This window comes from Drosophila takahashii, chromosome 2R (genome assembly GCF_030179915.1).
Source record: "Drosophila takahashii strain IR98-3 E-12201 chromosome 2R, DtakHiC1v2, whole genome shotgun sequence".
NCBI classification, from domain to species: Eukaryota; Metazoa; Arthropoda; class Insecta; order Diptera; family Drosophilidae; genus Drosophila; species Drosophila takahashii.
The window spans coordinates 21,207,008-21,229,137 of record NC_091679.1 but is presented as its reverse complement, the minus strand read 5'-3'; the positions used below and the strand labels follow the sequence as shown (position 1 = coordinate 21,229,137).

At 33.7% G+C, this 22,130-nt stretch overlaps 2 protein-coding genes across 2 annotated transcripts; both read left to right on the top strand.

Annotated features, from left to right (window-relative positions):
* The first annotated feature begins 2,934 nt into the window (after positions 1–2,934).
* Positions 2,935–4,244, top strand: LOC138912786 (uncharacterized). Its single transcript, XM_070214107.1, has 6 exons — positions 2,935–3,208; positions 3,325–3,381; positions 3,480–3,604; positions 3,668–3,699; positions 3,756–3,965; positions 4,029–4,244. Exons 2-5 carry the CDS (start codon positions 3,327–3,329, stop codon positions 3,895–3,897), a joined length of 354 nt encoding a protein of 117 aa, XP_070070208.1. The 5' UTR covers positions 2,935–3,208; positions 3,325–3,326; the 3' UTR covers positions 3,898–3,965; positions 4,029–4,244.
* Positions 4,245–5,321: 1,077 nt separating this feature from the next.
* LOC138912209 (uncharacterized) lies at positions 5,322–5,878 on the top strand. The gene is made up of 3 exons (XM_070212080.1): positions 5,322–5,411; positions 5,478–5,674; positions 5,741–5,878. The coding sequence occupies exons 1-3, from the start codon at positions 5,327–5,329 to the stop codon at positions 5,876–5,878; spliced, it is 420 nt and encodes a 139-aa protein (XP_070068181.1). The 5' UTR covers positions 5,322–5,326.
* Positions 5,879–22,130: the final 16,252 nt, after the last annotated feature.

Genomic DNA, 22,130 nt, shown 5'->3' with positions numbered 1-22,130 from the left:
CGAAAAAGTCCAGAGTAAACGAAGAGGGCCTGACATTTTTACAATATCTACATAGTGTAACAACAAATGGTGTTTCGGTTTAAGCGTATCATGAAATAATGTTGTGTACGCTCTATTGTGACTTGTTATAAATTTTTCCAACTGAATAATGTCAATTGTTTTGTATTCAAAAAGTGTCAAAAGATCAACAAGCTTTGATAAGTTTAAAAAGAAACTCCAAACTTTACTATTTTTTGCAATTTTATCGCCAATTATTAGTGGAAAGTAATGAACGAATGTCATCATTTCTCGAGCCGACATTTTAAATTTAAATTTTTTTAGGTGATTTAAGCTTATATCTGGGCATATATTTCCTATTTCCGTTTCACCATAGTTGAACATTTTTTTGCGCATATTAAAAAGGTCTAAGTCAAAAACTTTTCCGTTAATAAAATGAAGAAGTATATGGGAAAGGTCATAATTCAATATTCCCTCAAAAATATCATCAAAGAGTATACATTATATAGAGAGGGCATAACTCTGACTTTCTGTTCAAACTGTTGTCGGCAAGGGGAAAAGGGGGAAAGGGCTTGTTCTATTTTTAGAATTCGTTTATTGAGTACACAATGCATAAGTGTAAGTGGGCTTTGTGTGTATGTGTGCGAGAACGTGGCAACACATTTTCGACAAAATTTCATTTTTGTAATTTTGATAATCGAGGGCCAACAACTTTTAAAAGTCGAATAGGGTTTTCTGTCAAATACTTTCAACTCGGTCTATGGTCGTGCTAGTTAAAGCGTTGATCAGCGATGTCGATGCGTGTTCGATCCCCGCAAAGGGCAGACGATTTCTAATATTGTTTTTTTCTTTTTTTGATGTCTCGAAATATATATACTTTTTTTTATTATTTTAGTTAAAAGCTAAACAATTTTTTTATATTTCTTTTCTTGTAGATTAACATCTTAAGATTATACAAAAAAGTTTTAAGTCAATCTAAAAGAACTTTGGAAGCTAGGATGTAATTAGTACTAGTAAAATTTTTCTAAAAAAAATAATTTTTGATTTTGCACGGCTTAATAAAATATTTAAAGTAAAAAAATAAAATAAAACTTCCCAGGGCGGGTTTTTTCTATTCTTAAACGAAATGTAATTTTTGGCGGAGATACAGTGAACACCGCAAAACGTCTTTTTAAAGTGCTCTATACGTGTTTTACATATGACATGTTTTTCTCGAAACCGCGTTTTTAAAAGTCCGTGTTCATCGGCATTTCTAAACGGCTCAACCGATCGTTTTTAAATTTGTCGCATATTTTTTTGCATAAAAAAACCCGCCACCAGGGAATCGTTTTTTTTTTAAACTTTAAAAATTTTTTTGTTAAGCCCAAATTCAAATTTTTAAGCTGAAAAACGCATTCTTAACTTTGGAAAATCAAAAAAAAATTCTTAAAATTAAAAAAGTAAAGAACGGGCTTCCTAAGGGCTGGTTTTTTTTTAATTCTTAAGCGAAATGTAAAAACAAATGTAAAAATGGAAATCCAATAATTTTTGGCGGTGGTAAAGAAATTATTCGATGTTATTTAAATAACATTCAATAATAAACAAAAGGTTTAAATTAAATCCATCTTAACAGTTTTTATAAAAAAAAAAACAAAAAAATTACAAAATAGAAAAAAAAACAAAATACTCTTAAAAAACAAAAAAAAAAAACCCCGCAAGAAATTGAAATTCTACAACGGGATTCGATCCCCGTACCGCTTAGATTGGTAGTCAGATGTCTTATCCACTGGGCCAAATGGCTAGCAGTGCTGCGGCCGAATAGATTCCAAGTAGAATCGAGCAGTGCGGGTTCTACTGTTAAAATGCGGGTTCCACCGCTAGAACCCGCCATACGACAGACTCTTTTGTATGACATGTCCTCTCTATATATTTATACTCTTTGATATCATGTAGAATGTCTACAGAATAATTATCAATTACTGAGAAATTTGTAATTCTATTAAATATGGAGTTCTCATGAACGCCAGACACTGCCACATTACATTCCCTGGTATCTTCTGTATAGTTAGCTATCGTTCTCAAATCTGAAGGTTTTACAATGAAAGAATGTTGAGTCTCCTCTTTGGACATCTTGCAGAACCTGCAAAAGTAGTTGCTAGAAAACGATCTTGAAAAACCGAGAACAGAATTCAGACCTAAATTGTCTCCAATTATAAGTCCCAAACTAAAGTATATTCTAGTATTTCCGTTTGTGGTTGTTATATTGATGCCATTTGCATGAAGATCATTCAAAATTTCAATTAATTTAAAAAAAACACGACTATTACCGAATTCTTTAACTTGTTTGGTTTCAAATAACGCAGCAATGAAAATTTCTTTCAAATGTACTGGAGCTGTTGGTAATGAGAAATAACAACCTAGAAGCGGCATTGAATGGCTTCCTAATGGGTTATTTGTCTCAAAATCATCGAAATACAAAAACAAGGGAAATCTAAAGGAATTGCTATCATTTTCATTGAATCTCCTTTTCCAAATATTTCCATTTACAAAATTGGTGTAGGTTGAAATAAAATAAATAAAATAAAATATTTGTGTCTGCCCTTGCACGTGTATGAGCACATACTTACACTCATTAGTACATACATATGCACAAACTTAAAACTTAATCATTTAAGAATTAGCTAGTGCATAAAGTAAGTACAGAGATTATTTGCGAATCGAGTTTACATTTCCTTAAAACTATGCTGCAGTGGCTGGCTTTAAAAGTACTTGACGGACTTGAGGAAGATATATGTATTTTACTCACCCTTTTTTATACCCTTGTAGAGGGTATTATAATTTCAGTCAGATGTTTGCAACGCAGTGAAGGAGACGTTTCCGACCACACAAAGTATATATATTCTTGCTCAGCACCAATAGCCGAGTCTATCTAGCCATGTCCGTCTGTCCGTCTGTCCGTCTGTCCGTCTGTCCGTCTGTCCGTTTCTATGCGAACTAGTCTCTCAGTTTTAAAGCTATCGCGATGAAACTTTCCCGAAGGTCTTCTTTCTATTGCAGGTAGTACATATGTCGGAGCCAGCCGGATCGGACCACTATATCTTAAGGCTCCCAAACAAATATAAGAAAATTCATTGTAACTTTGTAGGAAGTAGGCGTTTTGATTCTTGACTACTTAAAAACAAAATTGAAATAAATCGAAACGCTGAATCTGGAATCCCTGGAACTGCACCGAGTGAGTATTCTTTTATCTACAAGGGTATATAAGCTTCGGCTGGCCGAAGGTAGCTTCCTTTCTTGTTTGGTTATAATATTTTCATTAAGTTGGTTTATTATTTTTATTTTTACTAGCGATGGAAGAAATTTTAAAAAAATTGAACTCGGAAGAGCTTTTTGATTGCTTCCAGGGTAAGAATTTAAAAATACAGTGATTTTAAATTTAGTTAATTGTAATAAATTAAACAATTCGTGAAAAATTAATTTTGAATCGGTCTTTATTTTAACAGATCACGGAATAGACGAAGATTCCGTTTTACTGCTGTCTCCGGATCACTTACGGGAGATCGTTCCCAAAAAACTCTATGGTGCTAGGGTGAAGTTCGAACATAATCGCTCCTTACGCATGAAATTGGTAATATTATATTATAACTTTAACATTTTAAGTATTATATACGATGTTTATTTCGGCACATAGCAGGAAAAAGGGCTTGTAATTCGGCTACGGAGGTAAATTAATGTCACTATACATGTAAACAATTTTTAACTTAATTTTGTTTATGTAGATTTCCGCCATTTCCATTCTTCAAGAGTCGCTCCTGTTTAAGGGAATCAACAATTTCTACCGCACAAACAAGTCCTTGGAACAGCGGCAAAGAAAGGCCATATGTAGCATCATTTGCGATTTTTTGGTTAATCACAAAATAGAATGGCAACCAAAAAAATTTGATAAAGTAGCTGTTGACATTGTAAGCCTCTTTCCAACAGAGGTTAAGGTATAACATAAAAGAAAAAATTATTCATCACATATTTATATACACATTATGATTTTTTTTAAGGAAACCTACTATCTACCCATCAAAAACAAAAAAGCTGGTGGGTTATTATATGCCAGGTATAGGAATACCGTTTCTAAAAATCGATCATTGGTGGAGGAATCAATTACACAGGCCGACAAAATGTGACATGGGTCGGTGTCCAGGCCTGCCACCATTTTATTTCGATAGGTGAGGCTTTTCTAAGCATAAGTTGCCACTACGCCTATAGTCCATCAGCTCTGGTATTTGCGGTATCTTTAATTTAAGAAAATCACAAATTTTGTTCGTCTTTTGGGATATATCTTCAAGAGTGGTCAACCAATTTTGGAAATCTTTTCGGAATTAAATAGTTACATGTCTGTTTTATACGGTCGTTTTAGAAAATTCAATCTAACTCAACCACAAGAAGAGGTGGGCGCATTCAAAATTTTAAAGTCACAGCAAAGTTTAAAAATCTTTATTTGTGAACAGCGTTTAAAAATTAAATAAAAATATTTTCTTCAACAATGCATTTTTGATCCAAAGACACCTTATGTCCTTACTGTTTAGGACACTCATCAGGTTTTTGTGAATTGTTTTGGAATTTTTAAAATTGTTTTTCTTACTTCCTTCACAGTGACGATTCACAAACAGTGCCCAAACCTGTCACTATTTTACGTAACGCTTAACTATTTTTGAGCACAAGTGACCCTTGCTTTAAAAATATTTATACATGGGCGTAAGTTAAAAGCTGGGGGGGGATAAGACTTCAGGCATTTCAGCCCCCAAAGATTAGTAGGCTACGCTCATGTGCTTATATTCAAAGCAAAACTACTTAGATCGTTTAGAAATATGTGATTTAAAATTGTGACAGGTTTGGGCACTGTTTGTGAATCGTCACTGTGAAGGAAGTAAGAAAAACAATTTAAAAAATTCCAAAACAATTCACAAAAACCTGATGAGTGTCCTAAACAGTAAGGACATAAGGTGTCTTTGGATCAAAAATGCATTGTTGAAGAAAATATTTTTATTTAATTTTTAAACGCTGTTCACAAATGAAGATTTTTAAACTTTGCTGTGACTTTAAAATTTTGAATGCGCCCACCTCCTCTTGTGGTTGAGTTAGATTGAATTTTCCAAAACGACCGTATAAAACAGACATGTAACTATTTAATTCCGAAAAGATTTCCAAAATTGGTTGACCACTCTTGAAGATATATCCCAAAAGACGAACAAAATTTGTGATTTTCTTAAATTAAAGATACCGCAAATACCAGAGCTGATGGACTATAGGCGTAGTGGCAACTTATGCTTAGAAAAGCCTCATTTATCGAAATAAAATGGTGGCAGGCCTGGACACCGACCCATGTCACATTTTGTCGGCCTGTGTTATCGAATCTGATGATGATTCAAACAGTTTGGCAGGTAATTCTTTTAACTTTAAATTCGCTGTTATTTCAAAATATTGACGTTTATATTTTTCTTTTTTAGAGGAGGACATTGATTCAGTAAGCTACTCCATGATATGGCTGCAATGCAACAGCGATGACACAGCGAATCTGGCAGAAATATATCGCCATTGGGAAAACACTTTTAAGAAGCGCACAGAACAACTTGTCTCGGAAACTTCATTGAAGGAAATTTTAACGGCATGGCCCATTTTAAAACAGTCTTTTGGTGCTGAGCTGGTAAGATACATATTCTAACGATTTTATTACGCCCAATATATATATTAAACATATATTTTATTTCAGCTGAAACTTGACTTTGCGGACCGATTTCCCGCAAAAGAAAATCATTTATTTTCTAAATTCGAGGAATTTAAAAACAAAATTCTTCCGATTGCACTATGGGGAAAAAGTCCGTTTTTTTGGCATAAACGCAAAAAATAAAAGTTACTAATTTAAAAAACAAATATTTTATTTTAATAGTAAAACGGTTAAACTTATTAGAACAATTTAAAAAAAAATTTTACGTGCCACCGATAATTTGTTGTAGCCTATCAAAGTCTATCGATTAACGTGCTCATCTCTAAGAAAAAAGCGCGCTAATTTTACTCCAAAGTTTCCCATCGTCGTGCAAAGTGTTCAGAGGGCGAAAAAATAAACAAAAATATGGAAAATTTACGTCAAGGTATGCTTAAATACTTCTCAAAACAAATTGTGTTGTAACTGTTTGCATTGTCCTGTTGTTTAATGTCTTGTGTATGTCTCTGTTAGCCGAAAACTAACAAAAGTTATTGTGTTCTGTTAAGCTTTAGTTAAGAATCTACGCCGATCGACGCAAGGTTGTAATATAAATGTATTAACAAAATGATAAAGAAACAGGTGTTATCATTGCTTTTTGCCCGTTTTTGCCCCTTTTTCAATAAATCACTGTTTAGCTGCATATGAATTCCGATGTTACAAACGATATTGAAAGTACGGAGGAAGACGAAGATGGTGAAATCAATTTCTTTGATTTGGATAGTGTTTATTTGGAAGCAGAACCTGAAGAAGAATGATTGAAGTTGGTGTCTAGGCATGGCAAACCCAATTTTTTAACTTTCTTGCTTGTTTCAGAGAGTTTCGATGGAGAATAATTAAATTTTATTTTATTAATATTATATCTTACATAAGTTATCTATATAAAAATGTTTTTTATTAATAAAAAAAATATTCTTACAAATTTTTAGGGGGTTGAGGTGGGGGAGGTGGTGGGTGGGTGGCTGTGGGTGGTGTTTTTACAACCGTAAGGTTTTTTCAAAAAATGGAAAAAACCGAAATTCTATTTGTGCATAAGGAGTATATATTATAATTTTCAAGGCCCTATCTTTAAAACTAGAGTTTATGCCAAAAAAACGGAATTTTTCCCCATAGTGGATTGCCGAAAAACGCCTGAAGGAATCATTCAGCGTCAAAATTTTGAAGCTAATCAAAGGAGCCGAAGAAGGTAATTTATGTAAATTTATATATCCTTCTTACTTATGCCCTGCCTAAATTATTTAATTATTAGAAATGACACTTTTGGTTGCCATTTCAAATAATTGAATGCGTATTTCAATTATTATTAAACAAAACTAATTTTAATTTTATTTGTTGTACAACAGGGACAATTGATCTGTCAGTATTCCTCCTCCTCCACGGTCTGCTGACACCAACGGGTCGCCGAAGCGTCAAGTGCGGATAGGCTAAGAAGCGACATGCCAAAATAACTACAGCGGACTCTCGGAAATCCTTTTTCCAGTGCTTTCAGTCGTTCGGAGAGCTCAACACATTCATTAAGGAAAAAATTCAAACCCTTTTTGAAGAAAAATTAACCTTACAACCCATCATATTTACTTTAGTGACATATTTTATGAATTCAAAGACATTGTCAGTGCAGTCGACGCATGCTTTAAAATTTACAATGTTTTGGATCTTAAGTACCCAGAGGAGTCGAAACTCGTGTGGTACTTTATCCATAAATACTTTTTTGAAATGGATATTGCCACTGAAGATAACATTTCTAAAGTCATATCATTTATAAACGATCTTAATAAGTAAAGTACCTTCTAAAAGATACCAGTCTGTATTAACAAAAGAATTGTTAATGCAAATAAAAAACCTGAAACCTTAAATTTAATTTTTCAAAAACTCAATGAAAGAATTGTTAATGCAAATAAAAAACCTGAAACATTTTTTATTTTTCAAAAACTCAAACAAAGTCTCACAATTTAAATAGACAGAAAAAATGTAAAATTAAAACATTTAAATAAATATGAACAAAAAACGTTATTCACGCATTACTGGATATATTATTGGCTAGAATATTCCTTCGAATTTTACCGTAGCCATTCCGGGGGTCTCGTATCTTGCACTTTATAGTAAGTCCGATAGGATGTATCACCTAACACAATCTAAAATGTTTAAATCAAATATATACCTTACTGGTTTTCTTTGATCTAATCGCAAAGTTATATAATTTATTCATGCCGAAGACCCTTGGTTCAGGCCCTTTAAAAGAAATAAATACATAAAAAAAAATGTTTATAGGGACTTCCGATTTTTTAGGTAATTAACTATTTTTCAGACTATAAATTCCTAAAATTTTATGGACTTGAATTTTGCATTCATGGCTACGGTCACCATTTTTAAGTCCACAATGGCCTTAAATCACCATTTTAGGCAATGCAGTCCATGTTTCCTTAAATCTAGGAATTTTTTTTTTCTGAGTGTAGAGAATTTACAACCTACAAATATATTTAGTAAATAGTTACTGTCAATAAATAAGAATAACCTACACGACTGATTCCATTAAAGTTTGTAGCATGAAAACATGCAGCCTCAATCCAAGTTCCCCATCTCGTTATTATTGGCTCCGGCGGTAATTCAATATCTAGCATCAATTTGTATTGGGCGCAACGGTGGGGAGATTTCAGAAATATTTCTTTAACGTCCGATATGTATTTGTTGACTTTTGGGAAATGTCCTCGAATAGTTTCTGCGACCCGATGCAATCCGTGGGCCAAGCAAGTCACATGTATCATGTTGGGATAAAATACGTTCAAGTTTTGACCAGTCTTTATCATATAAGCAGCTGCGTCTGTAACCATAAGCAGTACATTTTCTTCATTTAGGTCTGGCCATAGAGATCTCAATCCATTGTTTACAAATCTAGAAATTGTACTGTTGTTGACTTTTTCTATTTGACGACAAGGAATCAAATATGGACGCGTTGACTTCTTCTCATCCAGTGATCCAGTTATTAAATTTGCTATATAACGTCCATTCCTGTCGGTTGTCTCGTCTACTGATATCCAAATTGCGTTATTCCCTATTTAATTTTTAATTTCTTGGAGGGCTTTTTGATAGCTTCTGTCTAGATAGTTTTTGCGTATGGTACTTTCGTCTGGTATGTAGGTTAACTGCTATCATGGCTTCACACAGATCGGAAAAAAACGGAGTTTCTTGTTCGTTTCTAGATGTTATACTATTTGGCTTTTGCTTATGTAATTCTGTGTGTAATGTGTAATGTGTTGTATAAGTTGCGACTTACGATTACTACCAATCTAGGACATTAAATTATAAGATAGAATATAATTTAATATATTTACATTTCTTACATGTTTTTGGCAGGACTTGCAGTATAGATTGTCGTCTATTACTGTAATGGCAGACTCGTTAATGTCTTTCAACCATTCCTTAAGCCGATCACCTTTTTTTTGAGTTTTCGGCATTTTTTTATAATCAACTCTTCACAACAAACTCTCTTTGAAATGATAGGGGGATTCCCTAAACTGTTGAATTGCTGAATTGTTGAAAATTCAACAAAAAATTTCAGCAATTAAGGGAACGACCCAAAATGGTTCCTGTTGAATTTTCAAACAGCTGTTATTTGTTGAAAAATTTCACGGAACAAAAAGCATGTAAATTTTGATTTATTGTTGCTAGTAACTGTCTAAAAGTGTTACCAAGGTAAAAAGAACCACAAATATGCTTTCTAAGTTGATTTTAAAATAAATAATGCGTACTGGTGATTACAGAGGTGTTACAGAGTTGCCACGACTTTAAAAAAAAGGTGACAACTCTGGCTTTTCAGCAATTCATCAAAATTTTCAGCAGCCCCGAGGCTGTTGAATTGCTGAAATTTCTGAAAGTTGACTTTGTATGGAACAGCTGATTAACAGCTGACCAAAATTCAACAATTCAGCAATTCAACAGTTTAGGGAATCCCCCTGATTTTTTGAATACTTAAACATTCCGACAAAAGCCTGCTTTGATAATATGTCATAAAATATGTTGGATATGTTCTTGATATGCAAGATATGTCGAATATGCAAAAACAACATGGCCCTAATCTTATTATTTTAACGTGAAACGAATTTCAGTCCAATCGAAATTTGATTTCGACAAGCCGTTAAAAATATGATTTTGCATATAATCCAATGTCTACTGATCAAGTATATACAGTTGCGGCAAAAATAATAGCACCGATGTGTAGACGCTTCTTATTTTTGCTATAACATGCGAATTTTTTGTTTTTTTTTTCTTTCTGTTTTCGGTAATAGGTAGTGTTACATATGTACTCACTATAATATGAGTGATAACTGTTACAATGCATATGGTTTTTAGAGCTTTCGAATTTGTATGGAAAGAGGGGCAAAATAGAGCGGCAATAAAAATAGCACTATTAACGGTTCTTCTAAGAAAGCTTTACTTGTTCGAAACTCTGTGCTGTTTTTTCTTTTTACTTGCATTAAAGATCAGTGTCTTTAATTGATTGGCCAAAGAAAGTTATAAATTTCGCTAATTATAGGTCGTGCGATGCCCTGCACTGAGGGAAATCGGAAAAGAATCAAAAAGCTAATTTTCGAAGGCAATACCTATGCCCAGGTGGGGCAAATCGTCGGTTGCTTTAACAAAATGATTCGTAATGCCCTAATATATAATTCCAAGCCCGAAACACGCGGTAAAAATGCCGTAATAACACTAAAAATGAAATCGCGCCTGGTGCGCCAAAGTAAGATGGACCCATTTAAGCCGGCTAGCGAGCTTAAAAAGGATCTGAACATATCCGCAGCCATTACAACTGTTAGATCTTGTTTACGTGATTACGTAAATTATTCGCCCGCAGTCCGAGTAAAGTGCCTTTATTGACTAAGAAGAACCTAGCAAAACGAATGAAGTTTGCAAAACAGTACCTTAGTTGGCCCCAAGAAAAATGGCGGAACATATTGTGGTCTGATGAGAGCAAAATAGTTTTATACGGTGGAAAAGGGTCTCGATCATTCGTAAGGAGACCCCCCAATTCGGAATACAACCCATGTTATACTGGCAAAACGATTAAACATGGGGGGTCCAGCATCATGGTGTGGGGCTGCTTTTCGTACTATGGAGTCGGCTCTATTCACTGGATTAGACCCATCAGGGATCAACATGTCTACGTCGATATTTTAGAAACTGTTATGCTACCATATCCGGAGTTCGAAATGCCTTTGTTTTGGGTGTTTCAGCAAGACAACGACCCAAAGCATACGAGCAGGAAAGCTCGACCGTGGTTTGAGACCAACAATGTAAATGTCTTGGAGTGGCCCGCACAGTCGCCAGACTTAAATCCGATTGAAAAAGTTTGGAGTGACATTAAAAAATATGTTTCTAAGTCGAAACCAAGGAATAACAAGGAGCTCTGGGCCACTGTGCATGTGTCGTGGAATAATATAACCAAGGAAAGATGTCAGGATCTGGTAAACTCTATGCCGAGACGATGTGCCGCTGTCCTTGCCGCTAAAGGCTTCACAACCAAATATTAATCTTAATTATTTATCATTAATCATTATCCCACATTTATTTGGATAATTTTTTTTGAAGAAATCGTAGTATTTTCATGTTTTTACTAATTTTTTAAATTTGGTGCTATTTTTGTTGCCGGACAAATTTCCTTATAATTTCATATTTTTGTGAAATACTTTCATGTAAAGTATTAAATGCATACAAATGCTTTTAATTTCATTAAAAAATATGTTCTTGCTTTAAAAAATGTGCTCAACCATTAGATCAAGCCATTAGTTTGAATAAAATCTTCCTGTATAGCCACTCTTATGTCATGGTGCTATGTTGTTGCCGCAGCTGTATATACTGTATAGGGTCGCAAATGCTTCCTTCTAGCTGTTACATACTTTTGCACGAATACAATATACCCTTTTACTCTACGAGTAACGGTAATAAAAGCAATTTTTAGGGAAATTTCGTCTGTAAAATTCAGCTTAATGGAATTTCTGTAAGTCTACCGATATTTTAAAATTTAACGTTTACTTAAGAAAAAGACGCAAAAGAAAAGATAACCGCGCATGTGTTGACTGTGGTATTTTCATTTCCCCCATGCGAGGTCACACTTAAAGTGCGACAGCAGCCCAGCGGGAAAGTGAGAAGTTGGTTTTTGTGTTCTTGAAATCCTGTTCCTTTTTGCAGGCGGCGGTGTGGGGATAGATAATTTCTGAGCGTTAAATGGGGGTGGGTTTCTGAGTAGCATCAATATCAGGCCACTTATGCGCTGTGTGATTTCTGTGGCAATACGATTATAATATTTTTTAACAAAAAAATCACCAACTTTAAAAATCCTATGATTTACACCAAAACCAAAAGACTTGTTCTCACATTTAGTTTTAATTTTTAGTAATTTTAAAATTCGTCGAAAAAATATTAATAATTGTTAATCAAAAAAATTAAACTATATAACTATTATCATAATGTCTATAATGATAATATTAATTTATTTTACTCAACATTTTTCAAATAATAATAAGAATGAATGTGGGATTCAACAAAATTATAGAAAAAAGCCACGGTAAGACGATTAAAATATTTGATCACATTTATCAAGGAATTACATTAAATTACAAAGAAAACTATTATTGTTTTTTAGTACCACAGATTAATAAATATACGCCTCCGGATGCTATCTTCAACACAAATTCTGCATTTCAGTGACACTTGAAATGTTTTTAATCTTTACCAGTGGTAAATGGTGTGAGGTGTTCATTAAATGGTTGTATAAATAGTACTTCAGTACTAACTTAGTTGTTTAACTTAATCAAAATATTAGGGGAGAGGTCTGTAGGTTGAGACACCTTTTGTTTTTAGTCTCCCATTTGGACATTCGCTTATGAAACTTCACGTGCTAGGTACCGATCGAAAGCTTAGTCTTTTAGCTGTAAAATAAAGCAACAAACAATTTTTTTTCCCTTGGGAAAACTAAAAAATAATTTTTTTTGAAAAGTGCCAAAAAATTACAATTTGAAAGAGGTCTGTAGGTTGAGACACTTTTTAGAACCATAAAAAATAATTATGTAAGCATTAATATCTTTAGCAAAACTATTTATTCATATAAGCGTTCTCTTTTTGATGTCCTGTTGCAGATTTGTGCTCCTGGCCCTTGAACTGGTCCTTTCGGTTTCGTATACTTAATTTTTCTTTTAAAATTTTACTTTTAAATTGATGTTACTGTTAGTTTATTAATTTTTCTTCTTGTTTCCACTTTTTGATCCTTTTCCTTCCTTTCTGGGCCCTTTGGACTTTCGTTGTTGTCCATTTCCGATCTTCTTGGATCCTTTGGCATTTTTTTGAAGTTCTTTTTCTTTCTTAATTTTAAGTTTGGCTTCTTTTTCTTGTGCCAATTTTTCTTTTTTTCCTGTCGTTTTGTGGCATTGTTTTCTTTTTTAATCTTAGCCTCAATGCGTTGGGCTTTCTTAGCCTTGAGATCCTTTCGGTTTTGACTGTTTGTCAAAATTGTGCTTTGTAAAGGCTTGCGCCCACGATTTGATTTCTTTTGCGGTGATGTTGATTTCTGCAGTGGTCCGATACTGTCAATCATTGTCGTCAAAGTGCTGATCCGAGCAGCTTTTGAAGTGGATGTCTCTTCAAAGCCACAAAAATTTTCTTCCTCATTTTCACAAAAAAAAATTGTTCTTTGATCATCGCAACTTAGAAACACAATTTCGACTACTGATAGGTCAGGGCCACTTATTTCGCAGGTAATAAAGTCGGCCTCTGTAAAAATATTACAGTTGAATGGCCAAATTCCCGTAGCTTGAAAGCCGGACTTAATGTTTTTTGGGGTCAATGCCAAATCCAAAACATTAGCAATGATTCCAGGGATATGCACTCAAAAAAAAAACGGCCCGAAATCGCCATTAAATCAAGAAATTCGCCATGAATTTCAGTCGATGGCGATTTACCGTATTTTTTAGAAAGGAATTTTCTAAAATTTAGAAAAAAAATTCTGAAAAGCAGAAATACTTTTCTAAAATCAAGAAAAATTGCCATAAAATTGCGAAAATTTCCTTAAATCCAGAAAGTACTTTTCTTGAACATAGAATTTTTTTCTTAAAATAAGAAAGGACTTTTTTTATTTTCAGAAAATTTTCTTTATTTTAATAAAATGTATACATATTTATTTTACTATTTTATTTCCTAAACAAGAAAGAGAAAAGAAAATAAAAAAGATGAAAAGAAAATTATTAATATTTCCTAAACAAAAAAGGAAAACAAAACAAAAAAGATAAAAATAAGATAATAAATATTTCCTAAAGAAAAAAAAGAAAAGAAAACAAAAAAAGATAAAAATTACATTATAAATATTTCCTAAACAAAAAAGAGAAAAGAAAACATAAAAGAAAAAATATTATTAATATTAATATTAAGTAGGTATTTAATATATTACCTATTATTAAAATTTACTTACTTACTGCCAAATTATCAACAATACCTGAAATTGAAATTATTCCTGCAATCGAAAATAAAAATTAATATTAGAGAAGGATGGTATTTGCGGCCTGCAATAGTATGCCCTATGCTTACCATAAATTTTCACACACTTACCAAATTTATATTTAAATTTATTTAAATTGCTTACCTATTAATTGCCTCTTAGAGGGATCGCACTTTAACTTTCTTAAATAGGCTCAACACAAACTTATTACTTTGAATGCTCATCCAAAACTGAGCACAAGGGTTCAAAATGCAGCGCAACGCAAGCAACTCTCTCGCGAGAGACTGCATTTCCAAAACAACAACGCAATAAAAGTTACAGCTACGCACAAGAAAATTCTCGATCATACGCACAAACACACATAAACATATACATACATACGCGCCGCGGACTAACCCCTTGTCTTCTTCTTTTTCGTTTCTAAGAAAGAGTGAGAAGCATAAAAGAAATACAAAAAGTTTTTCTTAAATCTATGGTGATTTTCTAATTCTACTTTTCTGTTTTCAAGAAAAAATTTTTTTTAATTCAGAAAAATTCTTAAAATTTAGAAAAATTTACCGTATTTTTTATGGCGACTTTTTAAATTCTAGGAAGGGCTGAAGTACATTTTTTCTTAATTTAATGGCGAAATCGCCATTAATTTAAGAAAACTTTTGGAGAGCAAACTAGGAAAAAACACCATTGATTTAAGAAAAAAAATCATTTTTCTAAATTTTAGAAAGGTTTTTCATAAAATTCTGTTTTTATGGTCTTTTTTCCTAGATTCAAGAAAACAATTTCTGAAATTCAGAAAATTTTCTAAAATTAAGAAAAAATTTCATTTTATGGCAATTTTCTAAAATTTAGGAAAAAAATTTTTTGAGTGTGCCTGATATCCATTGCCTTATTCGTGTTGCATTTATGCCAACACTGACACTGCGATTTGTAAAAATTTTTAACGGGTCCATATACCGATACATCTAAAGGTTGAATTCTGTGACTGCAGTGTGGCGGAAAAGATAGCAATGTTACACCATGTTCTGCTGCCATATCTACACTCAAACCATTTTTTTTCCTAAATTTTAGAAAATCGCCATAAAATTAAATTTTTTCTTAATTTTAGAAAATTTTCTGAATTTTAGAAATTGTTTTCTTCAATCTAGGAAAAAAGACCATAAAAACAGAATTTTATGAAAAACCTTTCTAAAATTTAGAAAAATGATTTATTTTTCTTAAATCAATGGTGTTTTTTCCTAGTTTGCTCTCCAAAAGTTTTCTTAAATTAATGGCGATTTCGCCATTAAATTAAGAAAAAATGTACTTCAGCCCTTCCTAGAATCGGTACGGTAAATTTTTCTAAATTTTAAGAATTTTTCTGATTTAAAAAAAATTTTTTTTCTTGAAAACAGAAAAGTAGAATTAGAAAAACTTTTTGTATTTCTTTTATGCTTCTCATTCTTTCTTCGAAACGAAAAAGAAGAAGACAGGGGGTTAGTCGGCGGCGCGTTGCGACGACAGTTTTTGGCGTTTGTATGTATGTAAATGTTTATGTGTGTTTGTGCGTATGATCGAGAATTTTCTTGTGCGTAGCTATAACTTTATTGCGTTGTTGTTTTGGAAATGCAGTCTCTCGCGAGAGAGTTGCTTGCGTTGCGCTGCATCTTGAACCCTTGTGCTCAGTTTTAGATGAGCATTCAAAGTAATAAGTTTGTGTTGAGCCTATTTAAGAAAGTTAAAGTGCGATCCCTCTAAGAAGCAATTAATAGGTAAGCAATTTAAATAAATTTAAATATAAATTTGGTAAGTGTGTGAAAATTTATGGTAAGCAAAGGGCATACTATTGCAGGCCGCAAATACCATCCTTCTCTAATATTAATTTTTATTTTCGATTGCAGGAATAATTTCAATTTCAGGTATTGTTGATAATTTGGCAGTAATTAAGTAAATTTTAATAATAGGTAATATATTAAATACCTACTTAATATTAATATTAATAATATTTTTTCTTTTATGTTTTCTTTTCTCTTTTTTGTTTAGGAAATATTTATAATGTCATTTTTATCTTTTTTTTGTTTTCTTTTCTCTTTTTTCTTTAGGAAATATTTATTATCTTATTTTTATCTTTTTTGTTTTGTTTTCCTTTTTTGTTTAGGAAATATTAATAATTTTCTTTTCATCTATTTTATTTTCGTTTTCTCTTTCTTGTTTAGGAAATAAAATAGTAAAATAAATATGTGTACATTTTATTAAAAAAAAGAAAATTTTCTGAAAATAAAAAAAGTCCTTTCTTATTTTAAGAAAAAAATTCTATTTTTAAGAAAAGTACTTTCTGGATTTAAGGAAATTTTCTCAATTTTATGGCAATTTTTCTTGATTTTAGAAAAGTATTTCTGCTTTTCAGAAATTTTTTTCTAAATTTTAGAAAATTCCTTTCTAAAAAATACGGTAAATCGCCATCGACTGAAATTCATGGCGAATTTCTTGATTTAATGGCGATTTCGGGCTGTTTCTTTTTTGAGTGTAGTGCATCAACTGAAAGATGAGACGAATGATTATCAAGTAACAGTAACGCAGGATTTTCTTTGGACGCCCTGGAATGCTTAATGAAGTGAGTCATGAATTTGACGAATTCGGACTCCTGCATCCATCCAGAATCATTAGCATATCCAACAGATCCACTTGATGAATTTTCAAGGAATACAGCTTGCATATTCTTTCTAGGAAACAAGTAAAATGGAGGTATGGAGTTTCCACCGGCATTGACAGCTAAAGCCATTGTAATCATTGGTCCTCGCTCAGCAGAGGCAACTATATTAACTCTTCGTTGCCCCTTCGTTGAAAGGACTTTTCCAACTTTTGAGGGTACTGTAGAAAACCCGGTTTCGTCCATGTTCCATATAGCATCGGCTCGAAAGGGATATTCTTCATAGACAGTTCCCAAGTTTTTGAAAAATGTAGCAACATTTTCTTTGGAAAATGATTTGACTCTATTGAGGCTGGTTTGCTCCGGTGTGCGTAGTGTAAGATTTTTATGTCGCAACATAAATCCATAGTACCATGCCTTTCCGGCCATTTGGTTTTTTTCCCAGCTGCTCGGGACGCTTACAATAATTTTTTTGGCAAATTGAATTACTAGTTTCCGCAATTCTGTCACACTTAAACCGTAGTAGTGATTGCTACACTTTTTTATGTAGATCATTAGGGCCTCCTCTTCATCCCAGTGAAAAACCTTAAAAGGGAAAAAAACTTAGTGCAATAAAATGTGGTGATTGTGAAGCTTATTACCATTTTTGGAGTTGAATATCTAGCAACTTCCTTTAGAGCATCAATAATTTGAAAGTCTGTTAGACTACCAATCCCAGTAACAATTTTGTCCAGCTTTGAAATATATCGTGCTAAACTAGCATGCGGTATCTCACTGTCTCTGGCAGCCTTACGAATAGACACTTTTTCAAGTTTAACAGCTTTTACAGCTCGTAGCAAAACATTGAAGTCTTTTACGCCGTGGTCTGTTTTCCTCTGATGTCTTGTTGTCATTTTGTTCCAAACTATATCCGAATTACAGCAAACACAACATTTTTAAGCAAAAGGCATTAAACTTTACGTACCGCCACTTTTTGTCAACTTGCCGTACTGCAGAACTGTATTTTTGGCGCAATTATATCGGGGAATTCATATCGATGGGTAACTATCGTTTGAATTATCGATATATCGTAGTTTTACATAGTATTATTTATTGTTTACAACTTGCATGTAAAATTACAAGCATTTTCTAAGCTTAAGATGACTCTAAGATCAGTTAAATTAGCAGACGCGGGTGTCTCAACTTACACAAAATGGGATGTTTCGGGAAAAAATTAATAACTTTTTTTCTGACTGTCAAATTAATTAGTTAACACTTTAATTACTAATGTTTTAAACCTCTTACCAAGTTAGTTTTAGCACGTTATTAATTTTTAATAGATTTTTAAAAAAAAGTGGACAAAAACTTTTTTGGTGCAAAATGGTAGGGGAGTGTAGTGTAATTTGACGAGTAGGGTAATGTGACGAACTCGTCGAATCTCATATATGACGTCACGACAAAAATTCCAAATAAATGTAGTCGTCTCCCCTTATCGTGTCGACAATGTATTTACAGTAATATTAATAAGAAGTCCCGTAATTTGTTCGTGAGGTAATTTTCGCTAAAAATGTGGTGCGCAAACTAGAAAACCTATTCAATTTACTTGTGTTTCAGCAGTGCCAGAGCAAAGATGAGTGGAAAATAAAATCAGGCAAATATATGCACGTATACATGAGACTTTTATCAACAGTTTTTGGTACCTCGCGTTTTTTTCTTTTGCGCCGTTTGAGAGTGACACCGTTTTTGCTCCAAGTCTACCATGTAGGGTATCGTGACGAACTTTTTGTAGGGTATTGTGACGAACTTTTTTTATTTTATGATGGACGTTGATGCACTACGAGCAGTACAAACAAGTGGCCCAACGATACCAAGCACGTGCTTGTTACGCGCGGGACCCTTTATCAATTAGGGCAAAAATGCGAGTTCGCGAGGAAAATACATGAAACAAATAGAGACGGGACATATAAAGATTATAAAGATTATGAACTAAGATTGAAGCAAATGAGATAAAATTTTAGTTTTTAATACAGGGATAGATGTAGAAGTGCAAATTAAATGATAAAGATTGTTATAATTATTACATAGAACACGAAAGGGCTCATGCAGAGTAAAATTTGATGTACATCGAGGCAAATTAAGAGGGTAATAATTTCGTGTTAGTCTAACGGGAACATTAAAAGTTAAACGGTTTACCAGTTCTACAGAATCAATATCACCTCTTATAAGATTATGCATAAAAATAGTACCAAGCATTATTCTACGGTTTTCAAGTGTAGGTAAATTAAGCAATAGTAATCTACTCTGGTAGGAAGGTAGCCTTACGTTTTGATCCCAGTTCAAACTACGAAGGGCAAAAAGGAGAAATTTTTTTTGCACCGACTCAATACGGTCGATGTGCACTTGATATTGTGGACTCCAAACTGAAGAACAATATTCCAAAATAGGACGGACAAGGGAGGTAAATAATAATCTGGTTGTATAAGGGTCATCAAATTCTTTTGACCAACGCTTTATAAACCCAAAAACACTCATAGCTTTGTTGACAGTCAGCATTATGTGGCAGTCAAATTTAAGCTTCGGGTCCAGAAGAACGCCTAAATCATTTACTGAATATATACGGTCAAGTGGCAAGTTCTGAAGCAAATAACTTATAAATGTAGGAGTACCCCTATGAAAGGTCATTACGTTACATTTCAGGCAGTTCAAATTTAAGAGGTTATACTCACACCATACTTGAAAATTATCAATGTCTGATTGTAAGCCAAAACCAGACTCTATATTATTGTATGTCAAACAAAGCTTAACATCATCAGCATACATTAGTACGCGAGAATTTGTTATGATAGAGGGAAGATCGTTAATAAACAAAGTAAACAGCAAAGGGCCTAGATGACTACCCTGGGGCACTCCAGATGTCACGCGGATCATTTTAGAAGCAGCGTTCTTAAATATAACCCTCTGAGTCCTACCATTCAAATAACTTGAAATCCAAGTTAAAAGATTACATGGAAACCCAAGCAAGTCTAGTTTGAATAAAAGAAGAGAGTGGTTAACGGAGTCAAAGGCTTTACTGAAATCTGTATATATAACGTCGGTCTGCATTTTATTGTTAAATCCATTAATTACAATAGATGACAATTCAAGTAGGTTGGTGGTAGTCGATCTTCGCTTAACAAAACCGTGCTGACACGGTGATATTAGCGAGGAACATAAATGTTGCAAATGAGAGGTGATAATACGTTCAAAGGCTTTTGGAATTGCCGACAATTTAGAAATACCTCTATAATTCTGGGCATCCATCTTCGCACCCTTTTTGTGGAGTGGAATAATGAAAGAGTCCTTCCAGATAGTTGGAAAAACTGATGATGAAATAGACAAATGAAAAAGTTTAAGAATCGGTTTACAAATGGTTGAGGCACAAAACTTAAGCACACACCCGGGGAGTCCATCTGGACCGGGAGAATACGTTGGTGTTGTTGATGCTAAATCCTTTGAGAGAGAACTTTCGGTAATTACAGGGGTAAAAATACAATTTGCCCTATTTAAGGGGTTAGGGTAGATAGAATTTGACCAAACAGCCGAACTATAAGTAGTTTGGAAAAATTCAGCAAATAAATCCGCAATTTCAGAATCCGACGATGCTGTTTTTGAGTTTAAACGTACCGATGAAGGCAATGCCGAAGACTTACGCTTGGCATTAACAAAGGTATAAAACTGCTTCGGATCATTTGAAAATTCGAATTTACATTTATTTAAATACATAGAATAGCAATGACTGTTGAGAACATTAAAATCTGAACGAGCCACCACATATTTCGAAAAATCAGATGGCTTACCCGATTTTTTATACTTTTTATAAGTGTTGGACTTAAGATTTTTAAGTCTTTGAAGCGCATTGTTAAACCAAGGAGGCCTGTTTAGCTTTGGAGGAAACCTGTCAGGAACGCATTCGTCAAGAAAAGTGTTTAAAACGCTATAGAAAAGTTCAATTGCACTTTCAATATCCGTGCAATTGTACAAATCAGTCCAATTATATTGCGAAATCATGTAATTTAGTTTATTAAAGTCACATTTTCGAAAGCATCTCGTTTTAGTTTGAGGAACTAAAGGAGAAAGGGTATCAGTACAGGGGAGGCCAATTGTCAATTCCAATGTTGGATGATATTGGTCTTCAGGTACAACAAGTGCGTCAATTCTAGATACCGTAACTTCATGCGGATCTAAAACAAATACTAGATCTAATTGTCTATTTAAAGAATTTCGTATAAAGCTTACTTGCTGTAACGATAATTCCAAAAGGCCATCCACAAAATCATGGGCAGATAAAGGTGCAGCTACAGGTGAGTCAGTGGGAAGAGACCAAGAGATATTAGGGAGATTAAAGTCACCCAAAACAATCAAAAGGTCTCTGTTGGAAAGAAAGGATAGAACAGATTTTATAGCAGACAGATGGTGCTCATAAATTATTAAATCAGAGCCAGGAGGAATATAAGAGCAGGTTACAAAAATAGATGAGGATTGAATGGAAACTTTGACACTAACAAATTCTATATCGTTAGGGATATGAATGTTAAGTCTCTCCGATATTAAACTAGAGGTAACGGCAATCAGTACACCACCCCCCCTACGCGGGGAGCGATCGGTCCTGTAGGTGTTAAAGTTCATTGACAAAACTTCAGAGTCAGATATCTCTGGTTTCAGCCAAGTTTCCGTAAAAGCCAAAATATCTTCAGTAAATGCAGAGGAGTCAGCATAAAGCTTTGGTAGCTTCATATTTAGTCCTCTAACATTTTGATAAGCCAAAAATAAGCCTGTTAGTTTTTTGGCACAGTATTAGGCACAGTGGAAAGCCGATTATTAGGCACAGCGGGAGGCCTGTTATTTGTTCTCGGTTTATTGGGAACAAATTCTTTAATTACCAAATCATCATTAAGCCAAAAGCTTTCAGATAGTAGTACATTAAACACATCAGGCGGAGCAAATATTTTAAAAGAAGATATCCTACGGGCGTACGAAAATCGAAATTGTTCAACTTCAATGTCCTCGGATGGGAATTTTTCACGTATGAATTCCAAAACATCCTCAGATTTAGTATCCGGGGTAAATCTAGAAACAAACAATTGCTTCCTATGTGGAACAACTGAAAGTTTCTTACGCCCCCCAGCAGCAGTCTGAACCCCACTCAGCTGAGAGCCAGAAGCGGCACCTACTGTATCTCTGGGTACAGCTGAGAGATTTTTACGCCCCCCAGCAGCAACCTGAACCGAATTAGTTGATTCCGCCGGCTCTGAAGCATGACTTTCAGATACAGGGAC